Source organism: Patiria miniata, unplaced genomic scaffold (genome assembly GCF_015706575.1).
Source record: "Patiria miniata isolate m_02_andy unplaced genomic scaffold, ASM1570657v1 HiC_scaffold_10, whole genome shotgun sequence".
Classification (NCBI taxonomy): Eukaryota; Metazoa; Echinodermata; class Asteroidea; order Valvatida; family Asterinidae; genus Patiria; species Patiria miniata.
Genome location: NW_024037048.1, coordinates 1,852,800 through 1,879,543, shown reverse-complemented (window position 1 = coordinate 1,879,543; position 26,744 = coordinate 1,852,800). Strand labels below are relative to the sequence as shown.

The window sequence follows — 26,744 nt, the reverse complement described above, 5'->3', positions numbered from 1 at the left end:
TGTATAAAGATGAATTTACACAGCATTTTATAGAATTACAAACTTTATTTCTGCCCAAAAAAGCCAGAATGGCAGCATTTCATAGATTTTGAGAGTCACAGAATAAAACCCAAATTTGTTAGAGTGAGAACAAGTCAGAATATGACTTTAAAAAGTCCCCCAATCCTGTTCGACGCCCATGGTACCACAGTACCTGGAGAAACTGTGACCGAAATATGCCCTTTAAATATGAAGGGATAATTGCAAATGAAACAACAAGTTTACAATAACGTACTTCGATGAAAGTAAATACGCCAAATTATCAATGCAACATATTATGTGAACTAATTCATTCAATGCAAATATCCATTTCTTGAGTAGACTTGAAATCAAATCGGTATTGGCTGGGTTTAGTTCGCCTGCCATGCACTGGCATGGACAGATACTGCATACCACTGCATACCACTACATCCCAGGGTACGTGTTGCATGTAGCAATGGCACTTACATGCGGGGACGGTTCGTGCATCCTCGGCCCCAATATGAATAATTGTTAATTCCAGTTACTGACTTTTTACTAATAAATTCATTATTATGCACGTATACGTATGAATGGGCCTGGTGGCCAACAGCGAAAGCGGTCCCGAAAATGAACATGGGTACAAACATTCAGGTCATTTTCTCTCAATTTGTCCAGGATTTGGTGTTTTTTTCTCTTGAGAAAACCCCTTGAAGGGAATATACAACATTTACTTTTGCTGTAATTTTCAGAAATGGATGGATTTGGTAGTTAGCATTCTTTAGCAAATATTGTTTTACGTGTTGGGTTTGTAGATGCTGGAAAAAAGCCAAGAAAAGCAATCAGGTTCTTGTAGTCTTGTTCCCTGACCGCACTTTAGAGGAAACATAACAATTTATAGACGCAAGGGAATTGTAAGGTCAGGGAATCAGTGTGGCTGGCTTGTACCCTTTCAGAGGTGCATAATTGATTGCAAAGAAAATGCAGACTAACTAAATATGATAAATTGGGAGCAGTATTTGAAAAAAAGCCAGTTTTTTTCCCATGCTGGTCGGCTGACCAGTGTTGGAATTAGTTTCCTTGAAAATGCTTTCTTGAAAATGTCAGCACACCAAGTGCAACGATTTTAAAGGATGCTTTAGAATGTCATTCACTAATAATCCAATGACTCATTTCGCCATAACGGTAGTTTGATTTTTGGTGTTTGCAAATGTTGTACACGTATTTTCCTTTGAAATCGCCATAGACATTACTTTCTGGCCTAAGTGTGTTTTTTCACCATGGTTGCATCACGGATTTGACGAGACTGAAGGACTTGTGAAGGACTATTGATGGAATTGACTACAACACTGCCTTTGAGTGAGTGAAACGGCAAGGAGATGTCCTTGGGCAAGCCAATTTTAATACCAGAAGTGGCCACTCCATTAAATTATTATCAGGGAGAACAAGGAAACTTGATAGTAATGGAGTCAATGAAAGTGGTGCATTCTTCCTACCAACACACCGCTTTACAAAATGCTCAATACCTTGAAAGCTGAAGTATGTTCAAGACCCAGTACTCAGCAAAATGGCATTACAGGACATCACACAGAAAAAAGCCTAAACAGGGCCTTTTCTGTGATAACAGATCTGCAACATTTAACAGTTATTGCAAATCAAGTGGTGATCCATGCTGCAGAGGTCAATATATATTCAAAAAGGGACATTCTGTATTTTAGTACACGTACATTGTTTTGTTTCCACTCTTTGTTTTTAAATTTTGATTGACCTTTTTGCTACTTTATTTGTCAAACTTCCATGAGCTTGTTTCATAGAAAGCAGCTTTTCAAACACCATGTAAAGGCAAACCATTTCAAACATTACTGAAGAGCCATAAATGACGATGGAATCTCAAAAATGTTAATGTTGGTTGTTGCCCCTCAAATATAAGCTGATGGAGGGCAATACCCAATACCAAATAGCCATATTGATTGCAAACATTTACAAGATTAAAACGTTGACTTTGCAATCTTGTTATATGAAGAAGTTCAAATTAAAATCTTCGAATTTTGGCCATATGTGACTTGCTACCACAGGTTACAAAGACTGCCTTTTGAATACATAAAAACTGCTTTATTTGAGGTTGATGCGGCCTCGCTTGGTGGCTTGGTAGTCCCCTTCCTGACCCGCTAGTAGCTGATGGATTCTCTTGACTTTCTCTTTTCTTTCTAAATCCCTGCATGGAACCAAAATGAAAACCACAGAGGGAAGAAAACGGTCAGCTTAAAAATCGGAATGTGAAATTTGCCAGACTAGCATATTGGCAATTGGAAATCAAAATCCTGGGAACTATAAATCTTAAATCTTACATCAAACAGCAAATAGGGTGACAATTTAATAGTCTTAACCTATTTTTTTTGCCGTACAGACAACTGACAATGGGAAAAATGGTATTGAGTTTTAATCTCCTGCAGTAACTGGAAGACCGGCTATTGTTGCAGGTCTATTACTCATTTGGAGTGTCCTTGGAGCTCTACAGGACAGCCAGATTAAAAATGGCCGGTTGTTTATAACAAAAAAATAACAAAACAAGTCAGGTGTGTTTACAAACACAAATGCCCCGCAACCGTGACTGTTTCCATGGGGTCATTCCATGCCAACTCAACAAATGGTGCACACCATCACCTCTTGGATTTTTTTCTTTTTTGGTGTACTGAAAGATACTTAGGAGAAATGCAAATTCTGAAAATTTGGGGTCTCTACGACTTTTCGTTCTTGCGCAACAGCATTTTGAAATTTGAGGTGGGCGGGGCCAAAAGTGCGTCGCGTCATGAAATTCAATGTTTAAAGGGCCATATATTTAAAACTATACCACCCAGACATTTGAAACTTGGTAATCTGGGCTATTTTTTGCTGTAGATTTCAAATATTTAAACAGAAAGAAAGTAGCTTGTTTCATTTTTAAGTTAGAGGGGCCCCAAAATGGCCCAAAACTCATCTGGACCAATGTTCGGGGGGGTGTAAGTCAAAAATTGAAAATATTTTTTCCACCAAATTTTTTGCCTGTAATAGCCCCCAATTGAAACTACTTTCATGTAAAATCTTACACTTATATTAACTTCATTGAATGAGACATAGCCCTTGCAAAAAGCAAATTGTTTATTTTTACGATAACTTGACCCCCCCAAAAACCAACGTCAGACATTCCACACCAAATTTTGCTTCACATATGTTTGAGGTTGGTCCTTAGTGAAGTCCTCTGAAAAGTTTCATGTTGGTGTCTAAATGTCTTCAGTGGATAGTTGGGCTTTATAAAGAGTCTATATCTTATGATGCTGCAGGTTCCTTAACATACATACATGTACATGTACATGTACTTGTATTTTACGGAACCAGCACAACAAAATCCCCCGACTGTTGAAAGACTTGGGTCAAGACTACCCATTTCCTGCTCAATAAACAGTTTAAATGACTTGAGAGTCTTATTCTTTCCATGTGCTCATCACACAGCATGCATGTCATGTATGTAGTAATTAACCAGTTCTCACTTGCACAGCATAGTATAGCACTAGCCTGAACCAAAGAGAAATGATTCAGTTTGAGTAGAGGGTCTATGGTTTTAACCTGATTGATCTTAGTTTTCATTATGGATAACGGGAAACCTAGTTCATCCAAGGAGTTGCATGTATGGCATGCTCAAACTCATCATGCACCAATTGTAGCAGCTGACCTCAACCCAGGAAAATATGTTTGTGTGGTCTATGCATGATGTTTGGTACATTGCTATTGTAGAAGATGTATCACAACTTCATGAGGATGTGTATGTCCGCTTCATGTACAGGACGGAATCAACAAATGCTCTCTATTGGCCACAAAGAGAGGATAAATGTAACATTCCATTTGTTGATGTGTTGTGTTGCGTACCAACACCAGAACTTCTACATAGCGGTGGAAGTCAATACAACCTTAGTGAGCCAGCCATTATGCAACTCACTCAACTTCATCAAAACTACATCACAAGGAATGCATAATTCCACCTGTGAAACTGTAAAACAATTATATCAACTGATCAAAAGTCTACATGTACAAATGTAAGCTAAGTTTCATACCCAACTTGTTCTTTATGTACCGACTGCTGTTATTCTAGGTACCGGTACGTGTACTTGTATGTTACGGAACCTGCAGCATCATAAGATATAGACTCTTTATAAAGCCCAACTATCCACTGAAGACATTTAGACACCAACATGAAACTTTTCAGAGGACTTCACTAAGGACCAACCTCAAACATATGTGAAGCAAAATTTGGTGCGGAATGTCTGACGTTGGTTTTTGGGGGGGTCAAGTTATCGTAAAAATAAACAATTTGCTTTTTGCAAGGGCTATGTCTCATTCGATGAAGTTAATATAAGTGTAAGATTTTACATGAAAGTAGTTTCAATTGGGGGCTATTACAGGCAAAAAATTTGGTGAAAAAATATTTTCAATTTTTGACTTACACCCCCCCGAACATTGGTCCAGATGAGTTTTGGGCCATTTTGGGGCCCCTCTAACTTACAAATGAAACAAGCTACTTTCTTTCTGTTTAAATATTTAAAATCTACAGCAAAAAATAGCCCAGATTACCAAGTTTCAAATGTCTGGGTGGTATAGTTTTAAATATATGGCCCTTTAAACATTGAATTTCATGACGCGACGCACTTTTGGCCCCGCCCACCTCAAATTTCAAAATGCTGTTGCGCAAGAACGAAAAGTCGTAGAGACCCCAAATTTTCAGAATTTGCATTTCTCCTAAGTATCTTTCAGTACACCAAAAAAGAAAAAAATCCAAGAGGTGATGGTGTGCACCATTTGTTGAGTTGGCATGGAATGACCCCATGACATAACACCACTCTAACATCAACTTACATGTACCTTGGTCAAATGGAACGTTCATTGACAGCATTAGTGTCTTCTGTAGGTTTTATATGAATTAATCTCTAATCCCTATGATCTCAGAATAAATACAAGATTTCTATTGTTTTAGCCACTGTGACCTTGACCCTTGACCTTTCGACCCCCAATGCGATAGGCTTCTTAGGAATGCCAAGGACAATCCACAAACCAAATTTGAAATTCATATGTAAAGTATATCTCAAGTTATCACGCTGACAAAATTTCTCTTGTTTTTGCCAGTGTGACCTTGACCCTTGACCTTTTGGCCCCAAATGCAAAAGTCTTCTTAGGATTGCCAAGGACAATCCACAAACCAAATTTGAAGTTCATATGTAAAGTATTTCTCAAGTTATCGCGCTGACAAAATTTCTATTGTTTCAGCCACTGTGACCTTGACCCTTGACCTTTCGGCCCCAAATGCAATAGGCTTCTTAGGATTACCAAGAACAATATACATACCAAATTTGAAGTTCATATGTAAAGTATTTCTCAAGTTATCGCGCTGACAAAATTTCTTTTGTTTTAGTCACTGTGACCTTGACCCTTGACCTTTTGGCCCCAAATGCAAAAGGCTTCTTAGAATTGCCAAGGACAATCCACAAACCAAATTTGAAGTTCATATGTAAAGTATTTCTCAAGTTATCGCGCTGACAAAATTTCTATTGTTTCAGCCACTGTGACCTTGACCCTTGACCTTTTGGCCCCAAATGCAAAAGGCTTCTTAGAATTGCCAAGGACAATCCACAAACCAAATTTGAAGTTCATATGCAAAGTATTTCTCAAGTTATCGCGCTGACAAAATTTCTATTGTTTCAGCCACTGTGACCTTGACCCTTGACCTTTCGGCCCCAAATGCAAAAGGCTTCTTAGGATTACCAAGGACAATCCACAAACCAAATTTGAAGTTCATATGTAAAGTATTTCTCAAGTTATCGCGCTGACAAGATTTGTCCGGACACACACACCCACACACCCATACTTGTTTCACATGACTAGTGTGGACTTTCCATTGCTTTCGTGTAGTTAAGAAAAACCAGTGAAAAAACTCATTTTTCTCAAACTGTGAAAACTCTTTCAACCCAATTTTTTTTCTATAATTCCCTTTAGTGTTTCTCTTCATTCTGCTACAGATAAACCTAACCCAAAAATGCCTCTAAACCTGTTTTCCAGAAATGGGGAAACACTGTGTGGACGTGGGGTAAGTCCACACAACGTCGGTGCTACCTACATTATGTGGACGTCTTTTGTTCGGAAGTCCACACTGCGTATGTAAGACAAACTCACCCACCCACCCACACACACACCCACCCACCCACCCACCCACCCACGGAAGGACAAGGCGGAAACAGTATGCCCCTTCGGCTTCGCCGCGGGGCATAAAAACACACTACAATGCTATAAATCTGACTAGTCAAACCCACGTTGGTTGAACAAAAGACATCAATTTACTGGCACTGGAGATCAATGTAGGGCATCATGGAATACAATGTCTAGACTCTAAACTCCCAGAGTCAAAATGCATATGGTGCTGAACAAACCAGCAATCAGCTCAAAGCCAGAAAATAAAGCAGTATTACATTGCATGATACTTGGGATGGAAAGCAAGTTTCTGAAATCAGCTCTATTTCCAGAAATGAAAGGTAACGCGGTCATCTAACAAGAACCCGGCACAAATACAGGTCACATTGTCAGAGAGCATGGACTGATGAACATACATGCACATGTACTGTGTTGGATATCAAGTATTTTATGCACGAGTTGTGCAACAGATTGCCACCTGAATAAATCCAACCCAAATGGAATTAGTCAAAATGTTGGCCTCGTATTAAAGTATTGGATGTTCCTAATGGCCCCTTTTGCGTGGCATTCACCAATACTGTGGGCCTTACACAAATCAGACATTTGGAGGTTATGCTGACATGGTGAAATTTCTCACTGTTCTTCTTTTCTCATCACCCACTTCACAACTTATGAAAATCTTTGCATATTCAACCATCAACGGAATATCTGAATAGTATTTTGTTTTATTTCAAATATTTGAAAAACGTGAGCGGTCTTAAGGAGCTGATGAAAAACGTATGAGTTCTGTGGTTTTGTATGCAAATGCCACACTTGTCTCGAAATCCACTATAGCGCACACGATTTCAGAGTTTACATGAGAAACTTTCGCTCAGATTGTTTCTTTAAAGTCAGTCAATATCAGTCACCACTACCCGCTTTTTAATATTATTTTAAGCTCTTTGTCATTTCCCAACAAGTGCAGGTGCATGCACATGCCGATCAGAGGCCAATTTAGGCTGGCACATGTTGAACTTGATCACTGCATTTCAAAATTGAATATTCGAATAGTCGTCCAGTCCAAATTTGAATAATTAAATGCTTAATTATTCAAAAGGCACAGCCCTATAATTATCATTTTAATGGCAGCCAAAGTCGGTGCCACAGTTGCCAAAATGCCACTGTTTATTATAAAAGACAAATCCTTCAGCAAAGATGTGCTGATCATGGTTGTCATTACTGGGGGTATACAATGTATGTGAGTTTGCAGTCATTTTGTGTCTGCATTAATGTATACATGACAATAACACATCATGCTTTTGCCTGTGTTGCTCTCTTCTAGCTGTGCAGTGAGAGGATGTATACAGTACGTTTACCTTTCTATTTGTTCATTTAGTTTCTCCCGTGCCAGAAACTGTGCATCTTTCCTGATCTCCCGTATAGCTCCCTTCATCTCCCTCTTGTAGTTATGTAACAATCTCTGTTTCTCATTCTTTGCACTGCCAACATCCTTTTTCTTCTTGCGGATGGGATCATAACTACATGTACAGTGGAGAAAAATAAAAATAAAAATTCAAAGGGTCATTCCAAAACTGTGGGTCCAAAAGTGTTACTTTTTTTGTGTGTGTCCCTGTTACACCTGTGTAATTTGCCATATCATTAAAACTGACTTCAAACTAATTTATATTTGTTTTATATTCGTTTTACATAATCACTCTTGGAGATAAAAGGCATTTAAGAAAGTGTCCTGAAATTACAAAATCTCATATTAGATGTAACAGGGAAACAAACAAAAATTGACCTAAAATTAATGGAATGACGCCAAACTCATTCTCAAACCTTTCAGTACCATTTACTTGTTGTGTCAAATACACAACAGAGAATGTGTCTGGACACATTCTCATTCAGCAAATTGCAACTACGTGATGTCGAACGAGACGTGACGAATTATAGCAACTGCGCGCCCCGAATTAAACATGAACTACTAATGGAAATTTCCAAAATGTGTCTTTAGATGCATCGTTGGAAATGGCCTTCTTTCATTGGCTCTAGAACAAAAATGACTGGACTGAATCGGGCGATCTTGGTTGCATTTTCTTCTAAAAGGATTCTTCATCAATTAGTTCAGGTGGTTTGAGTCTCAAGGTAGTGGAAGCATGCGGTTCTGGTTTTCTTGGACCACCCTGTATAGTCCCTGGGGATCATGTTGGCAGATCTAGTCACACAATGTACTTTCTGACTGTTTCAATATGCACAGTGCTCACATCATCTAGAGCTGAAAAAACCATTCACATGCTAATAAATTGAAAACTGCGACACAATACTGTACGCCAGTCATTATTACTCCACTTGAAGTCTTGGATGTCATTACGATAAGTGCTTCAAAAAGAGCTGTACAAGCTAATGGCGTATTACATGTCGGGCTGCGTTGACACGTCACTTATTACTCTGGAGAGTTATTTTTGCACGCGCAATAACTGCAGGAAGAAGACAGATCACTCACACAGTTAGTGATAGCATTTGGCATTTACAACCTGGCCACAATAACAGCTTACACTTATGGGCCTTATTCACCAGTCGGCCATATTGAATTGAAAGTTAGGTAAAATCTTATTTTTTTAAACTTGCGAAGAGAAATGAAAGCAACTTAATTTAGATGCATAATCAATTCCAGTCTGCCTCAATAAATAATTTTAAATTTGTAATTAAACATTCCCTAATGTTTATAGCCATGTTTAAAAAAAAATGTCAAGTAAAATAAGGCTGCATTGTGCCTGCATAAATAGTCTGGTGCCATCCCATTCAACAGTTAACAATTAATGAAATACATTTAGGGAACTCGACAAAAATGGCCAACTCGTGAATAAGGCCCATTGTTAACAAAGTTATTGTTTTCATGTGGAAATACATCATGTACATGAATACATTAGCAGAACTAATCATGTCATTTAACCCTTACTCTCTGAGGGTAGTTTACTGCATGTCAGTTGGTTATGCCAATGCCCTCCAGCTGCAGTTATTTGGCAGATAACAAGTCTTAACAGTGAAGGCTCCAATTGGCAGGAGTTGGAGGCCCTGGAGGGTGCCTGATACTGACCAGCTGGGGGCACTCACTTTGTTATCAGAGGACTCTCATTGTTCTCTGTGGCATGTATTGGAGTGCCTGTCCAGTTACCCTTGAAATGACATGGCAGATATTGGAGGGCCATGCAAAAAACATAGGAGATTTTCTTGAGGCACAATTGGCATGCATTGGAGGGTCAAGTAGGGTAAGGGTTAAAGCACAAGTCATTGGGTGCATGAGTATACCCACACGTACTAACCAATGGGTTGTTCCCTTGGCATTTGTGCACTCATAATTATACTCTCATTAACATAACATGCTCCAGTGCAACCTATGCGTCTGACTGTTTGAAGACAAATCTATTGAGAAATAGGAGCATGTTTTTACAGGTAATTTTGGAAGCAGGCATCTGTTCCTGTGATAGTTACATATTAACCCTAACCCTCCTCAATCCTCCAAAATCCTCCTGCCGGTTTTGGACGAATTTAGAGGATTGAGGATGAATGGCAAAGATGTATCGCTTGATTGTGGAGGATGTATTATGTCAAGCCAGTAGGTCATATCCTGCATTGGTTATGCTCAGCCATGCATAAATCAGCACTGTGGTTTTTCTTGTATTTCATCCGCACTGCTTCTTAATGCCATTCGCATTGCCTCAAACCATAGCAGTAATTGGCAGAGGATTTTGGAGGATTGAGACAGTGGTCACCCTTCACGGACTAACTTCAAGAAAATAACGGATGATTTTGGAGGATTGAAGCTGAAACTAATTTTTTCTTGGTGGCAATTGGGGGATTTTGAAGGATTGAGGTTGCATCCTAGCCAGAGGGCCTAAGAGTTTAGGGTTTAAAGACATTAAACCCAAAAGTGAGTGTTTCCCAGTGTATGCAGTGCACATCACACCCAAGACGGCCAAATAAAAATAGAAAGATTTTTGTCCAACTTATCAACAAATGTATTCAGAGGACAACTGTAACCAAACAATTGTGAATGGTGTGCTTTGGTCAGGTTAGATGTCAAGAAATGCAGCGAAACTGATTCAAAGGCCACTACCCCTCAACAGAGGAAATACTATCAACTGCAATCTGATCAATATGGAGGGTCTGCAATTGGAATAGTTCATTTAACATTCCTTATAGCAAAAGACTTTTGCCTATTTTGGTTTATAGGCGGTTAACTGATCAATAAACGTTGTATTTCCTTTCATTAGGGTTGTGCCAGAATCTCCAAAGACAGTTTAAGTGTATCAACCATGAAACAGAACTGGGTATCAACCATTTAAGGATGGGTTAGGGGTATCAGTTTAGCCGTCAAGCACTACTGAAAAAGTTCTAGAACATGATTCAAGGATAATGTACTTACTCTTCCTCGATCTTGGGGTCAAACATCTGCAGAGGACGCGGTCGTTTCTTCTCACGCTGCAGGCAGATCTTGGGTTGGTCACTCAGGGAGGTCACTTGCTTGAGCAGAGACTCATGCAGCCCCTGAGGGCAAAGTGCAAAGGTCAAATGTCATTTTAAGTCAAATGTCAATTTTTCAATAACTCAAATTCAAGTTTAACATAAAGTGAGTATTTACATTATGACAACACTTTTGGGCTCTTTCAGCATCCCTGAGTGTATTTTTGGTCCATTTGTCAAAAGATCTCTCTTGGATATTTTGTGAAGCTCAAGTTTTTACACTCCTTTGAGGCAAACTAAGAGTTTGGTAGGAGTCCCTGTGCAATGGGGCTCCGAAGTACTCACCATTTGCACAATTACGTGTGTCAAAAATGCAACTTATTTCCATCAAAATGGCTCAAACCTTTAACAAGTAAATGTAAATAAGCATCGGTATATGGTAGCAATGGTGATCAAGTGTCTGTCCTATCTCTCTCTTTGAGACAGCACAGGCGTCTATGACACTACATAAACAAACCTTTCTTTATATCTCAATGAAATAACAGGTACGTGTATTTGAAAATGCAATAGAAAATACAGTAAATATCCAACACGTTGGGCAATGAAAAATATACGCGATGTGCTCTATCAAACATAGACTCTTCATAACATCTAGTCAATATTGTAAAATATTAATTTTTCCTTACAAGTGCAATGATGGTTTAAATTTCTGAAAATGGATTTTCCTAATAACAAAATTCTTCCCATTTTAAGTTTGTGATGTCACAAGTATAGAAACGCCTGTGAACGTTTCGGTTTTGCATTCCTTGAACAGATACATCTACGCCTCTAAAAAAAAATATCCTAAAACATCACCGTTATAGAGGCAAAATTAAGGTTTGAAATTTTACAGAATATTTTAGACATATAGGATCATAAAGTTGTAAAACACTGGAATTTTTTTTTTTAAATCATCAACACATTGTTTTGGGGTTGTATTGCCATTTTAAGCTCTGACTGCCCACAAGCATCTGGTTTGACAGAACACGTCACTTTAATATTAATCCTAGGAAAAGCCTCACAGCCACATACCTGGATATTGTCTGGGTATCTCTTGATGGGAATTCCTTCGGCTTCTAACCAGCCCCTGATAGGAGCAAAGATCTCTTTAGCACAGGTCAGTCCCTGATAGAGCTTGGCAAACTCCGACAGCAGGCTGAGTGTAGTGCTAAGAGCCCAGCAGCGAAACTCATCTGTCTCTAACTCTCTGGCTTCTGCCTGTGAGAGGACCTCCAAAATGCACTGGGGTTTGACCTTTATGTTTCTACAAAGGGGAAAAATTGTACCTAGATTAATAATCAAATCTTCACTCTGAACGTAGGCACACACACGCATTGCATAGACGGCGCTAATGAATTTTGGTGGTCTTGACTTGTAGTCCATTGATGATGGTGCTCACTTTGATTAATTTGCAAAGTTACTTGCCTGTAGTCATTTTCTGACCCAAACTGGCCAAACTAACAGGTTGTCCATGTAGCATACCAATTGTGTTGCAGCACATCATTTGTGTCACAAAGATGCAGAGAATAGTGCAACGTGTCAACAAATGTGTTGGCCTTGCGCATAGCTTTTCATGTACAGCCAGAAACCTCACAGAAATCAATGATTAAAGGGAATATTCAACATTTGCGAACATCAAAAAACAAAACTACCAAATTATTATGAAATACCTTACTGGACTGCTAGTGAATGACAGACTAAAGCATCCTGTAAAATCATGGCACCTGGTGTGCTGTCATTTTCAAGAAAGTGGTATTTTTGTATCAATTTCCAACGCTGGTCAGCCGACCAGCGTTCGAAACACCTGACTTTTTTCAACTACTGGCCCAACGGGTGTGAGCCAGCTAGACTGGTTTCCTGACCTTACAATTCCACGACGTCTATAAATTGTTCTGTTTCATCTTAAGTGGGGTCAGGGAACCAGACTACAGGAACATGATTCTTTGTTTGGGTTTTTCTAGCATCTACAAACACAAAACTTCAAACAAGTCGGTGTAATAATATTTGCTACAAAATACTAACCCCCCAAAAACCATCCATTTCTGAAAATTACAACAAAAGCAAATGTTGTATATTCCCTTTAAACTGCAGTGATTTAATTCATTTCTTGCAGAGCAACAAATCTTACCGCTTTCACTTATTCCCATGATGTAACAAGACAATAGTTTGACTGCAGTGGCGTGGGTCATGTATATTTTACACCCTTTAGGCAATTGTATAGTTGAGTCCATCACAAGCCCAATCAAGTCCTTTCACAAGTCCTTTCACAAGACTAGCCACAAGTACCAGGTAATGAACGATGAGTAGCATGTGACTGTAGTTGAGACTGGTCTTGTGAGGGCTTGGATGGACTAGGGTTTGACTAAGTGTATATGGTGCCCTCGGCTTGACCTGAAGTGACATAATGCGACATGTCACATCACAGTGGTCAACATAACATCACATACACTTTGACAACTACCTTGTGACTGTGTTGCTGTTAGATTGTAACCTCAGAACATCAATGTGCCTGCCCACTGGCTTGAATGGAGGGATGACATCATAGACATGACCCAGCTCCTTATCCATGGCAAGGAACATCAGACCCCTCAGGTAGCTGATAACCTCTGGTACATATCTCTTAGAGAGCCGAACATACTGTCAGAATATAACAAAAGCAATCAAAACTTTGAAACTCAACAATCTTTCTGTTAAGATCCCTAGTCAATTTTTGTACATCATTTAACATAATTCATGCTTTAGCAAGATTAACACAGTTTAATTTTAACTAAACTAAAAAACAAAGTAGTAAAAGAAAATTACCATTTTTTATCGAGGAGCCTTGTTTTATCAATCCTGACTGAATTTCTAGAGTCACAACACACCAATTTATTCCAAAATTTGAAGCAAGTCCATGAAAAGTACGGCACTTTAACAAATTTGGGTGCCTACATCAAGCTATGACCATGCAGTCATAATAGAAAGACTCCTGATGAGTATGGTCAATGAGAAATTCATAGTTCGCCTGTATGGAAACAAAATCTGTCTGGACTGACCTGAGCCACTCCCTATACTATTTGGTTTGGCTCAACTTTTAAATGAATGGGTGTTAGCAAACAAAACCAGAAACATTGTTCTGGAGACAGAAAATGTCGGCATTAGAAAAGGCTTAAAAGAGCAGTTAAGCCAAAGACATCAAATTATAGGGCCTATAATGTTTTGAACAAAGTAGAATATCCCTCAAAAGGAAAATGACATGGGAAAACAAGAGCAACCAACAAGCAAGAAAAACGAGCAAGCAAGGATGAAAGGTAAAGGGCCAAGGAGTGAGGAATGTAGGGTAGATGGGCAAGAGGAGGGAATCAGAAACAGAAGGGAGAGCGGGATGTAAAGACAGCAGGGAAGATCAATGGGAAAACAACAATGAAGGTTTTAAACTCAAAAAGCCACAAGTTTCATCTGCAAGCAATGACAATATGGGCAAATATAAAATGATTAATCCGAAGCGCGAGTGTCTTTTGTTTACAAACCTTTAGAAACAAATTGCACAAGAAGAGGCTTGATGCCACATCCCTGCACGTCCGCACTGGGCACTGGGACAGGATCTGACCCATGAACAACATGGTTGGGGTCACCACACTGTGTCGAAAGTCAGAGGTCGAGAAAAGCACTCCCACCAATCTGAAATACATCAACTGTAAAGAGCACAACAAGACAGTCCAATCATAACACGATGTCTATTACCACAGAATGTTCAAACAAGTTGGAAACAAATGGATACAGACATATCTGGAAGTAACTACTCCTAAAACAAAGGAAAACCAGTGCAAAGCAAAAACCAAAGGGAAGTAGTGCGAATTTAAAATGTCCCAAGAGGGCGGCTAATTTTGATTGCCTCCCAGTTTTGTGTCAAACGGTAGACAAAAGCACTCCACATTTGGAAAGTGCAGAAATGTGTCGTAAGTGGGGCCCAATTTCATGGCTCTGCTTACCGTTGGCAAAAAAATCCTTGCTTACAGTAGCAAAAAATTCAGTGCTTAAGGTAAGCGTATTTCACTGGTTAGCGAGTAATTGCGACTTCTGCGCATGGGTACATCCCATAACTAAGAATTCTGTGCTTACAGGATTCAAACAGAAATTTTCTGCTAGCATGGTTAGCACAAAATGTTGATCATAAGCACGGAATTCTGTGGTTACCAGAGCTATGAAATTGGGCCCAGATCTGAACCAATGAAGTTTTACAATGTAATACCATGGTAAACCAATACAACTTATGCTGGTCCCCATGACATCTACTGGGCCCTAGTTCATGGGGCTGCTGAGAGAAAATGCTGCCGAGGACAATTTTATCCAAAGCGGAGATTAGCTGAGAACCAGTCACACAGAGTATTAATCTCATAACATTTTGGCTGGTAACCTATTCTTGTATAAAGCAAGTTGTTGCTCAGCAGCTTCACCAAAATGGACCTTAGTTCATCAAGACTTGTCTTTCAACTCACCGTATCCATGGAAGGAAAGACTCCCCTGCCTCTTCTGTCTGTCTCCTCAGTGAATCGTTGGTGTCTATCCACTATCAGTGTTTGCATGCATTTACCGGCATGCAATGATGACTGCTGTGTTAATTCATAGATATGTCTGCAAAAACAATACAACAAAAACACACACATACTGAAATTTGTATCCTTGTGGAGACATTTCTTTGTTTTCGTGTACTAAAGTTTTCGAGTTTGAAAGTAGTTTCAAAATGCTCTTATTTTAACCAGAATTAATTTTCTTGGCTGAAATTCAGACTTAATATCCCTTTTCTAAAACTCTACCATTTGCTACGGATCAACATACCTTGGAAATTCCTAGTTTTTGAGTAAAATCCATATATCTATTTCGTATACATATACAATCTTTTGTTCCCTATTGTGTGCATGTCTCCAGAGGGCACGGTGTATCGGATCAGCTACACTGCTTAGAAAGGAAATGTTGTGTACTACATCATACGATTGAACCGAAGTCTGCTATTATATGGGACTGACCTTTTAGTCCCCACATGGCTACATGGCACCCAACCCAAAGTCAATTGTTATATCGTGTGCTTGGATACTGTAATTTCATTGGTCTCGAACAGCCACATGTCCAGTCTGTAAAAAATAACCGTTTACTACATACACACTGCGTTCCAGTTATATGAACCTCACATACACTGCATACAATATACATAAATGAACCTCATACACACTGCGCGTGTCGGGCTTGCCTGCGCGTGCATGTAGGGCTTTCCACACATTTGCGACTGAGACTGCAACTGCTCAGTGCAGCCTCATATCCTGCAGGAAAGTCTGCAGTTATCAAAGGTTACACTGCACTGATTTAACTTCTTCTTGCTTAGTATTATTTAAGTTAAAACCATTTATCTTTTTTACTTATTGGCATGATATAACAAAACAATTGTTGACTGCTGTGATGTGGATATGTTGTTTTACACTATGGTATTAGATTGTGAAATTTCATTGACTGAGAACCGTTCAAGTGACGTATTGCAAAAGTTCATGTATGACAACCTAATGGACTCTGCAGAGTACACCACTGCATGTTCCATGGGAGCATTGCTTTTCATCGGTCTGAAAGACTTTTGAACATTTTTTGTACAGCACAGCTAGAATATACTCTGTGCAACAGGTAGGGGATATTATGCAAAACGTGCGCATGTCAAAGTATAGCTATATTAGTCGAAATTTAATTTTTTTTCAAATATGGTAAAATTATACATGAAATTAAAGCTCTTAATAAGAGAAATGTGATGGTACAGAAATAATTGGAATCAGTGCTTCCGTTCGAAAGTTATGGCTCCTTAAAGATGCAAATCCATGAAACCTTTCTCCGGTCATGCAGGTGGAATTCTTGGAATTTTAATTTTACATTCATTTGGTTTTCATTTTTTGTCAGATTTTGTCAAGTTATATATCAAATTGAAGCCCTTGATGTGAGCAATGCAATGATGTAAAGAAAATTGAAATAGATGCCTCCAGTCGAAACTTACAGTTTCTTAAATGTCCGAATCGTGGAACTTTAGTAGGTGATTTAAGTACACTTTCTTGGAATAATTCTACTTTCGCTATAGTTTCATATTCTCTTAAACATAGACAAATTATATATCAAATGAAAGCTCTTAGTGAGCAAAATGTAACCTTTTAAATGAAATTGTAATTATCATCTGCCATTAAAAGGAAACACCTTCTGAAAGTCACCTCTTAGTGACCTGAAAACATACCTCTTCATCATCTTTACTGTCTGTTACACAAAATCGTTTATTAGTATTTTTTTGTGAGGAAAGAAGATAATTGCCCATACATTATAAAATCTAACAGTGCATGTAAGATATTTACAATGTAACCTTTGTTTCACTGTTCTAATGTTCTTCTTCGATCACCAGGTCTCCAGCCTCAAGATCTTCAAGGAGTTTATAAGTGTAAACAGTGTCTGGTGATTCTTCGTAAGCAATATTGAACCATCTGTTTCAAATCTGTGGTGGACTCTCTTGTTGACAAGTCTAGTAGTACCACTGGGTTCTTCCTCTAGACGCTCCATGAGTTGGCCATCTCTGATCAGTTGCTTCACATTTTATGCTAGCTCATCTGGTAGTAACTGCCTCCTCTATTATATAGTTTGACATCACTTGCTTTTTGTTCCAGTAGGTTCTTTCTGAACTTCAGCTGTGCCTTGAGGAGATGTAACTTTTCAGAATTAGACAAGCCTATCATTGCTTGATCCACCTGTTCTTCACTTTGAAGAAGTCCCCAGTACAATATACCATTGGCTTGTTGGATTTTGGCATTAAGTTCCTTCTTTTTTGCTGCTTCTCCCTTCCGAAATTTTTCTCTTTGGAGCTCTGCTTTTTGTTCCTTTATTTTATTCTGTCTGTCTTTGAACTCTTTTTGGAGTCTTTTCACTTGCTTTCTTGATTCTTGCAGGATTTTCTTCTCCTCTTCATCACTTTTTGCGTCAAGCCACTCTCCAGTCTTGTTAAATGTAAACATCAGGCCTGCTTCTGCAGTTATTGTTGATATATGTGGCCTCGTTCGCAGCATTTGATCATAGAAAGATTGTTTCACAATACTTATTGTGCTTTGCTGTGCCTTTTGCTGCTGTTCTCATTTCTTCAGTAGCAGCTGCATATTTTCCTCCTGGTAGATGATCATGGTACAGTCTCTGTGTTAACTTGGCCAAGACGGGGAGAACAGAACCCAGAACTACTAGGCAATCAGCGTCAACTTCTGATTCAGCTATGACAGCTTTGTACAAGACATCATCTTTTACATTAACATCTGGAAAGGGACGTTTTTTTCCTGTCATGAAATCCTCCAAGTTGTTGTTAGACGCATCTTTGAGGAATGTAACCAACTGAAGGTATCGTTCATTCATGTCTATTATATTGATGTTTGGATCTTCTATCAATTTCCAGAGTGGAGTCGTGACGAGTTTGCAGATAAGACCCAACGCCTTGCACTCAGCCAGAAAGAATGGGACCTTTAGGTCATGTAGTACCCAGGTTGCACTGCCCTTTTTCTCTAAGAAGTCCACCATTTCTTGGTGCAGCCAGTATATGCAGCAGGCATTGTGAAACAAGATGTTAAATCTGTTACCATGATATGGTGTGAGAGGAAGACTTTGGTAGCCAGCGGCCTTAATGAAAAAAATGAAGACAAGAGAAAGACACACCGAAAGAAGAGAAAAAGTGAAGTAGTTAATCATCTTACCATATCATATATGATCTCTTTAGTTCAAGTTCCAAGGATATTCACGACAGTCTTGAGGTCGATCTTGAACAATGTGCTTTTAAGTAAGATTTGAGGCTTTGCATGGTGAAGATACTAAATAATGAAAGGTTTGCGGAAACACCATGTGCGAATAATTTCTCAACTAAGAGAATGGTTCTGAAAAGAACCAGAGGTATAAATGTGCTTTTAAATTTAATGTAAAAGAAAAGTTTATTTTAATAATAAAATTATTGTTATTACCTATTATGTCCGCCTGCCTGCATCAATCCGACTTTTTTTAAAAATATGACGGACCCCCCCCCTCCCCGCAAAATCACTGAATCCGCCCCTGCCACACCACCATCACCAAGGTCCAAAGCCACCATGCATTATCACCATTATTTAATTATGGTACCTTCATTGATGACCATCATAGCACCATCATCATTGACCATATCCCATTTATGTGGGAACTTTCATCTCCATCATCCATAATTCTTTTCATCAAAGCCATCATTTTTTTATCCTTTTTGTTATCATTAACATGGGCGTCGTGAGGAGGGGCAACCCCCCCCCCCCAGAAAAAAAAAAAAAAAGGAAAAAGGAAAAAGAGTTGCGAAGCCATATTGCTGTAATTTGATGGGGGGGGGTAGGGCAAATGCTCCCCTGCTCGAGCCGGAAAAATGATAAATTGAGAATATAAATATTAACAAGTTAATGAATTTTTGGGAAAAATTTGCTTTGCCCCCCCCCCTGGAAAAAATCCTGGCGACGCGCCCATGACCATTAATCATAAAGTCACACGCTACTAGTCAGCTAGTTATTAAACGTGATGGACGCAAAATCTGGCGAAATCAAGAAGGCACCCAAGTTTTGTTTTTGTCAATTTTGCACTGAGCGAAACAGATTTCAGCTTGAAATCTGGACTTTCTAGGCAGAAAATAAGCCACTAAATCCATTTATGGGTGTTTAAAAAACGTCCCCTAAAGTCTTACCTTCTAAAAACTGATTCAAACTCGATCAAAATGATGATTTTCTGTACCAGTGATACAAAAAACTCTTTTTGGGGAACTAATCCATCGATTTTGATCGTGAAAGTAGCTTTCATAACAAGAAAAACTTCTCAGGTTACTTCCTGACCTTTTAAAACGAGTATAAAGGTCATTTAAAGCGGAAAACACGTCATTTTTGTGACCGCCTTCAACCCCCAACTTCCGGGTCATTCAAACAAAAATGGCGATCGTGAATTCGGCCACGAAAAATCAGTGCTATGAAAAACTCATCAAAAGTCACTTTTTTTACGTCCAAAATGTAAGAAATCTTTCAGTGACATAATTTTGATAACATTTCACGCAAGTTTGGGAAGTTTGGGGGTGAAAAACTGAAAGGTGAGTGTTCTGTAGCGATTTAAAATTCGGTAATTTTACGTGCGCCGCGAATACAAAAGGTCAATATCGCGAACCCGCTGCGATAGCTACAAAGTAGACCCACATGCGAATCAATGCACATGCACATTTCATCAAAGACCAACGCATTAGACTCTTCAATCAAAATACATAAGGGTTTCAAAATAGAAAAAAAAATCCTGTGACATTTAACAATTGCTGACCGCTGTGAAGCTGAGGGTTCTATGCGCCCCAAGGGCGTTCAAAACGTCATATCCCACATCGCAGCGGTCAACAATTGTTTTGTTATATACCTCTGTCTTGGATTATATGGATTTTGATGTAAAAATCCCGAAAACAAACAGCAGTAAACACAACAATCATGACAATCAATTGTCAACTCACATGCATCTCGCGTGCTCGACATCGGCGTCGCGAAGGGCCCCCCCCCCCCCCCTAGTTCCAACTTTACCGTGCGTCAAGTTTGCTTGAAGATAAATTCGTTATCACGCTCGCGCTCGTGGAACACGGAAAATGTAGTGCATCTGTGTCCCACATACCACTCGGCCTTCGGCTTCGTGGTATGTAGGACACAGACGCACTAAATTATTCCGTGTTCCACACGCGCTCGCGGGATAACTAATATAATCACATAGTGTTTTTAAAAAAAATTAAACCGTGGTATTACACAACAGTTGTTGTTATATCGTGTGCTTGGATACTGTCATTTCATTGGTCTAGAACGGCTACGTGGCTGGTTTTAATATAAAAATGCATGTCACACACTCACAGTGATATCGCACTGCGTTCGTTGCACACGTTGCATGTGTGTGGAACCAGCCAGTGCTAGCTTTATGCAATGAGAACTACAACGTCAAATGCTCAGTCTCATGTCCGGCAGGACATCAAAGCCTTCAGTTATCAAAGGTTACATCACAGTGATTTGATTTATTTCTCACAGTAAGTTACAACCATTTATCTTTTGGAGTTATTGGCAAGATACAACAAAACAATTGTTGACTGCTGTGATGTGGGATGTGATGTTCATAACACCCTCGGGGTGCATGCGCTATGTGCCCCTTGGGTGTCAAGAACATCTTATCCTACATCACAGCAGTCAACAATTGTCAATTGTCTGTTGTGATAATAGTCTATGGGTTTTGTACCCCTCGGGGCAAATGGCACCAGCGGCTTCTCCTTGGATGTCATTTGCATCTATCGGGCCTACAAAACACCAAGGACTTCATCATAGTAGACAACAATTGCATAACATGCTGTAACTCACACTGAATCATTCGCAGGACCATGCAGCACCTTGCAACACATGCAAACGATGTGTACGTAGGATTTGGATTGATGTAAATAATGTCACATTCGGTTTTTAATAACCTTGAATTTCATGACTAAATGAAATCCATGCCAAGTGTCCAAGACATATATAACAAGTAGTACTGATCTCTCCAGTTTATGGATAAGAAACTATACTTAGTGTTTCATTTATGACCGTACTTTGTCAGCCCATCCAGAAATTCCATCCTGACCGAATCTTGGTTGACAACCTCCCCAAAGTACTGGAAAAGTATCGCCAGGAGAGTGTCTAGTTTGTCTTTATTGCCCTCAGCAAGGCTGGGGTGGTGGCAAGTACGTATTCTCTCAATGATTAGGAGTTGGTTGATGTGTGACTGGCCGCCTACAACGTCCATGAACTCTTCATAATTCTCAGGTGCTGTAGGCAGAATAAAAAAGTTTGTAAACTCAATTAAAATTTGTTTGTAATATTCCTGCATCCACCGAAATCCCTCACCGTGCAGCAAACCACTGTTACATTCTTTGCAACCTTCAAGGGGCATAGTTAGCTCCACACAAAGTAAGTGTCAAGGTTCTATCCTTGTGTAAATCTTCCAAACCTAGCAGTGGATTTTCTATGATCTTACCCTTCAAGATGGCGAAACTATGGTCTGATGTTGGACACCTAGTGACGACTATTAAACCTAGCTTGCCCAAACAAATATGTCCTGTAAGAGCTTTCTAAGAGCATGTAACAGCTCAAAATGGAATGTACCAGGTCATTCTTGCTTTTAGCAATTTTCATGTTAAAATTCCCCCCCCAAAAAAAAAATTAAGGAGAATAGTTTCCATAAAAGATTGCATCTGCTTCTCTGATATCACTACTTGAATATAAATAAGACTTGAAAGTCAATAGGTGTTGGGTTTATGGTAGCACTATGTACATGTAGTCAAATCTTTTGTGACTTTGTATGGTTCTGAAAGACACGGAACTGGTTTGAGTCTCATGAAGACTGTCCTAATTTTCAGGACAACACAGTCACAGAAGAGATTTGACAACATGGTGCTACCGCAACCCTCACGTTTACTTGAAGATGAAGTCACAGATTTTGCCTCCACAAGGAAACGTTCTGGGCACACAGCACAAGCCAATGGGTTAAGCATGTTTTTGTGTGGCAATTATTAGATTAATATATTCAGTTTCCCTAAAATTTCAAAAACAATTGTCTTGACTGATAATTCTCCATAGTAGACATGTGACTCTTTATATTTCCAACAGTCATGGTGTATTACAAAGATCATCCCATGGTTTGGAATATATTACTTCTGAGGACGTTTAAAGAAAAAACTCTGTCAGCTATCAATCACTTTTTGTCTTTGAAATTTTTTGGACAATCAAATTCTTTCAAAAATTGAAACAGATTGGGAAAAATCCTCCTAGGCCTCTTTGTTAGCAACCTTCCTAAATTGTCCACAGTCAATCATTGAGCAAGATGTGCATAGTATACAAATATTGAGTGGCTCAGAGTGGAATGGGAGGAGTATTATCGCAAGGTAAAATCTGGACTTTTCCATTTCACGAGGGGAAGCCGAGTGAACTTGAAAAGTCCAGATTTTACCAAGCAATAATATTCCTCCCATTTCACAATTTAAAGCCACTCCATATTTGTTTTATATAACTGACATAAAGATCCTTGTCATTTGATATCTGAACTTCTATTTCAATACAAAACTGAAGGAAAATGTATTTCTCTTTTCCAAACCCCTTCACGAAAATGTTTGAACCCAACCCTGTAGCGCTGGCTCTTTGGAACAACACACGCTACGCGCAACGCTGAACGCGCGCACCAGTATGTATTTGCACAAAAATACCGCGTCATGGAACAAGAATGACTCTAACTGTTCAATAGAATTCCCATTTCACCATGGGCGAATGGGACTATTTGAACCCCGGCGTGAATGGCAGCAATAACAAATGTCACGTGATGTGAGTTCCACCAATCAAATGACAAGGATCTGTATGCCGGTTATATAAAATATTCTACGTATATGTATCTTAAATAAGATGCATCAGTACCTACGTAAAATAATATTGACTGTGCTCTACCCTATTAAATCCTGCATAAACCTCAAAAGCCTCCTGTAGGATTTGGAGAAGCTGGGAATTGTAGGTGCAGATCAAGAGTCCTATGAACTAAGATTCCTGCTTACAGCTTATGTACAATTATGATAAGAAATACGAACCTTTAAAGGTGTATGGTAATTCCTCTTTTGCACTTTTTTGAATTGCTTGCATCATCTGAAAAAGAAATAATCAGCAATTTAATAAACAAACATATGGGCTTATAATGAACTTACAGTTCAAAAGTATGCTATTAAAGCACATCAGATAAATAGGGAAGTGGTCAGAAGATGTCTCTTGTCAAACCATAATCAAATCTGTGATATGGTAAGGTCACATAACATTTTCAGCATTAAGGCTGTGCGTTTTTGAACAGATAGCAGTGGCCGACATTTGACCAATTTTAAAGAAACTTGGGCCCATGTTCCTCATGGAAGCTTTCCAATCATGCACTTTCAACAAAAGTGTTGCATTTGACAAACAATCAAACCACAAACATATACGTGATTCATCATCTCCTTCAGACTGCCCATTTTACGAATATTGAAATTGAAAAAATGCTATTCGGATGTGTTGTTCACAAATGTGGGCTTTTAATGCATGACATAACAAATGTGGGCTTTTAATGCATGACACAGTTCGCCTTTTGTCCAAGTTTATTACTTACCGAATTTCATGATTCAAATGTTCTTATCATGATTCTACAATGTGGAGTTCTCATTTTACGATTATTAACACAGAGATGGATCATTACACCCCATAAGATCAATCAATGATAAACAAAGTTGACTCTTTTATTTTTATTTATGGTTTCTTTGCATGAACATTCTGAACGTGTACAAACCAATGTCTTCTTCGCATGAGCACCAGGTATACGGCTGAAATGCACTCAAGTTCTTCCTATCTCTCTCTTAAATACAAAAAAAGTGAGGAGGTGCCTGTGCAAGGGGTCCATAGTAACTGCAGACGTTATATGGTATGCTACCTCTTTTGATATGGATGGTTTCCTACTTGACGTCTCTTCTTCATCCTCACTCTCTGCATTTTCTGACTCCAAGTCTGAGTGGTTATCCTCAATCTCATCATCGTCATCGTCATCTTCATCTTCATCTTGTTCTTGCTCTTCATTATCTCCTTCCCCATCACTGTCATCCTCTTCATTCCCATCATCTTCTTCATCATCTCCAATGGAATCGTCATCTTGGTCTTCATTCTCGGATCTTCTGGATTGCCTCTTCTCTGGAGTTACAAGTGAAATGCAATACAAGCAATTTACCAATCTGATCATTGATTCACTGTACATGTACATTGACCTTAACCCTACCAACTCCATCAAAATTCATCCTCCCATGTTGGGGGATTTTAGCAAACATGGTCCTGAAGACTCCTGCTGGTTGGACTCAATTTTGATGGAGTATGACAGACTTGGGCCTGGAGGCTTGAAGCTTTGGTCCAGCATAAAAGTATTGCTGTTGTCAATTAAGCCATGTATACCAAAGCCATCAAACACTTCCACCAACACTTCAGTGGAGGATTTTGATGGATTTCGTGGTCCTGAAGCATTATGGGAAGCAGAGTGAGTGATGGATATTGACAGACATGGTCTTCGTAATTCGTAAACGTAGGGAGTAAGGGTTTACTCAGCTGCTAGTAATTTATGCCAAAGCACATCACATTCCATGATGGTGCCTCTGTATCTGCCATCGGTGGGGGCCTCCTTGAGTATTCTGTAATTGTGTGCCCAGACTGGTATAGGACATGTACAGAAACGCTGCTCATGTTTTTCCCACAAAGCATCATGTACATGTAATAAAGTCAAACTTCTTATTAATTGTACTCTAGGCAACATGGATTTGGCACATCTTACATGTTTTTTTTTATGCACATCAAGTAATTTAGGGGGTAATTGTTTGCTTGTTTACTTGTTTTACAATAGTGCTCGGTCATATATGATCCATGTCTAAACCAAACATTAAGCTGCAACCACAATGTAAGTTTTGAAGTTCAGATTTTAAAATTATGATTTTTGGGACTACTTTTTTATGAATCTCTCTGTATAATCACACAAGTGCATTAAAAGCACCTGAAACCACCCTGCCTGTCACTCACTGTAGCGCCCAAAACCGCCTGAGCACTCTGTGGTTTTATTGATTCTTCAGTGAATTAACACAATGTAATACAATGTAGTACATGTGTTTTGGAAAGTTATTCTTGGTTTTACAAAATCAACAGTGAGCGTCTAAGTGCAAATATCTCTACAGTCCTACTACTTGACTAATCTTTTTACAGTCCGTACATGCAATGAAAAGCCACAGCTGTTTCTACTGTTATGTGGCTGTGGCTTTGAGTTCTGGCATTGACTCACTGCAGTAAATATGCACAGCCATAGACAAAAAGACCATTTTGGACAAAGCCTTTGATGCAAAATGTCGCTTACTAATCCTGGCTCCAAATATGTCCATGTTGATAGCCTTTCCATCTTTATAGCTTAACGTAGTCTTAGAAATGGCATCCAACGCATACCTGCAAACAAACGAAAATAGTTGAGATCACCTTCGTTTAGGAACACCAATTTTATTTCAAAATGAACTTCCTGAAATATAATTCTAAATGCTCATATGCTTACTTCAACTTAACACGCATTTACCAGTTCTAATTATTAATGCTTATCATCCCAGATCCATCATCATTTCAGAAGCAAATTTTCAGACATGGATAGAAAATTTCTCAATTGAATCAGTTTTCAAATTGACATATCTCTACCTCTATGCAAAGTTAAATTGCATTAATTTGAGGATGCAGAAGATGAAACAAACCATTGTGTATACCAAACTTCAAGTTGTTAAGTACTGTGTCTGATAATTTCAAGTACAATGGCATGGGACTTCAATTTAGAGCTACCTTCAGTGACTTGAGAGTTATTTCTGACAAGTCTGATCGCAATCAATTGGTACAGTTCAAACCCACATTATTACACCAAATGCTTTTATCCTGAAGTAAAAATCATCAAATCATTTTGTGCACATGAGCAATTGGAATATCAATCTGTATGTTATGTGATCATGTACTCCATTCACCTCATCCTTTCAAATTGTCCACACCATGGAAATGAAAGGAACAAGTCCTACATTTTTAAAGTAAACTGTTTATCTTTACCCATCATTGAGGTCATCGGCCGATTGATGCCCCGCCCTCCGTCGTGCCTCTTGCTCCTCCCCCTCAGTAATTCCCAGCATCCTCCTCTGTCTATCCTGCTCAAGTTTGTCCAGTCTCTCCTTCTCATCTCGGGCAATCTCCTCTGGTGTCTTCATTCGGTCCGTTGCCTGTGTTTTGCATTGACACCATGGTTTTTATTTGGGGCCCCTGCTTATACTTCATGCACAACTGCTATTATCATTAAAGACTTGTGTAGTTCATGTCAATGCCAATTCGAAGTGAACTTGTTATCACCTAAATTATTGACAAACAAATGTGTTCAACTCAGCAAAAACGTGCCAAGATGTCATCAATTTATCTTCATTTACGCATTCA

At 39.0% G+C, this 26,744-nt stretch overlaps 1 protein-coding gene across 3 annotated transcripts in view; it reads right to left on the bottom strand.

Moving 5' to 3' along the window:
- Nucleotides 1–25: 25 nt before the first annotated feature.
- LOC119735200 (nucleolar protein 14-like) overlaps nucleotides 26–26,744 on the bottom strand; it is a 41,058-nt gene continuing 14,339 nt past the window's right edge. For 2 of the 3 annotated variants that reach the window (XM_038208922.1, XM_038208915.1), the window contains exons 9-20: nucleotides 26,370–26,536; nucleotides 25,651–25,736; nucleotides 24,199–24,452; nucleotides 23,336–23,390; nucleotides 21,314–21,530; nucleotides 15,171–15,306; nucleotides 14,202–14,366; nucleotides 13,154–13,329; nucleotides 11,725–11,956; nucleotides 10,616–10,737; nucleotides 7,566–7,727; nucleotides 2,110–2,212 (exon numbers count right to left, since the gene is read on the bottom strand). In XM_038208922.1, the coding sequence (XP_038064850.1) occupies nucleotides 2,110–2,212; nucleotides 7,566–7,727; nucleotides 10,616–10,737; nucleotides 11,725–11,956; nucleotides 13,154–13,329; nucleotides 14,202–14,366; nucleotides 15,171–15,306; nucleotides 21,314–21,530; nucleotides 23,336–23,390; nucleotides 24,199–24,452; nucleotides 25,651–25,736; nucleotides 26,370–26,536 (1,875 nt within the window). Of the gene's footprint in view, nucleotides 2,213–7,565; nucleotides 7,728–10,615; nucleotides 10,738–11,724; nucleotides 11,957–13,153; nucleotides 13,330–14,201; nucleotides 14,367–15,170; nucleotides 15,307–21,313; nucleotides 21,531–23,335; nucleotides 23,391–24,198; nucleotides 24,453–25,650; nucleotides 25,737–26,369; nucleotides 26,537–26,744 lie in introns of all 3 variants that reach the window. The other variant, XM_038208908.1, reaches the window with a different exon arrangement.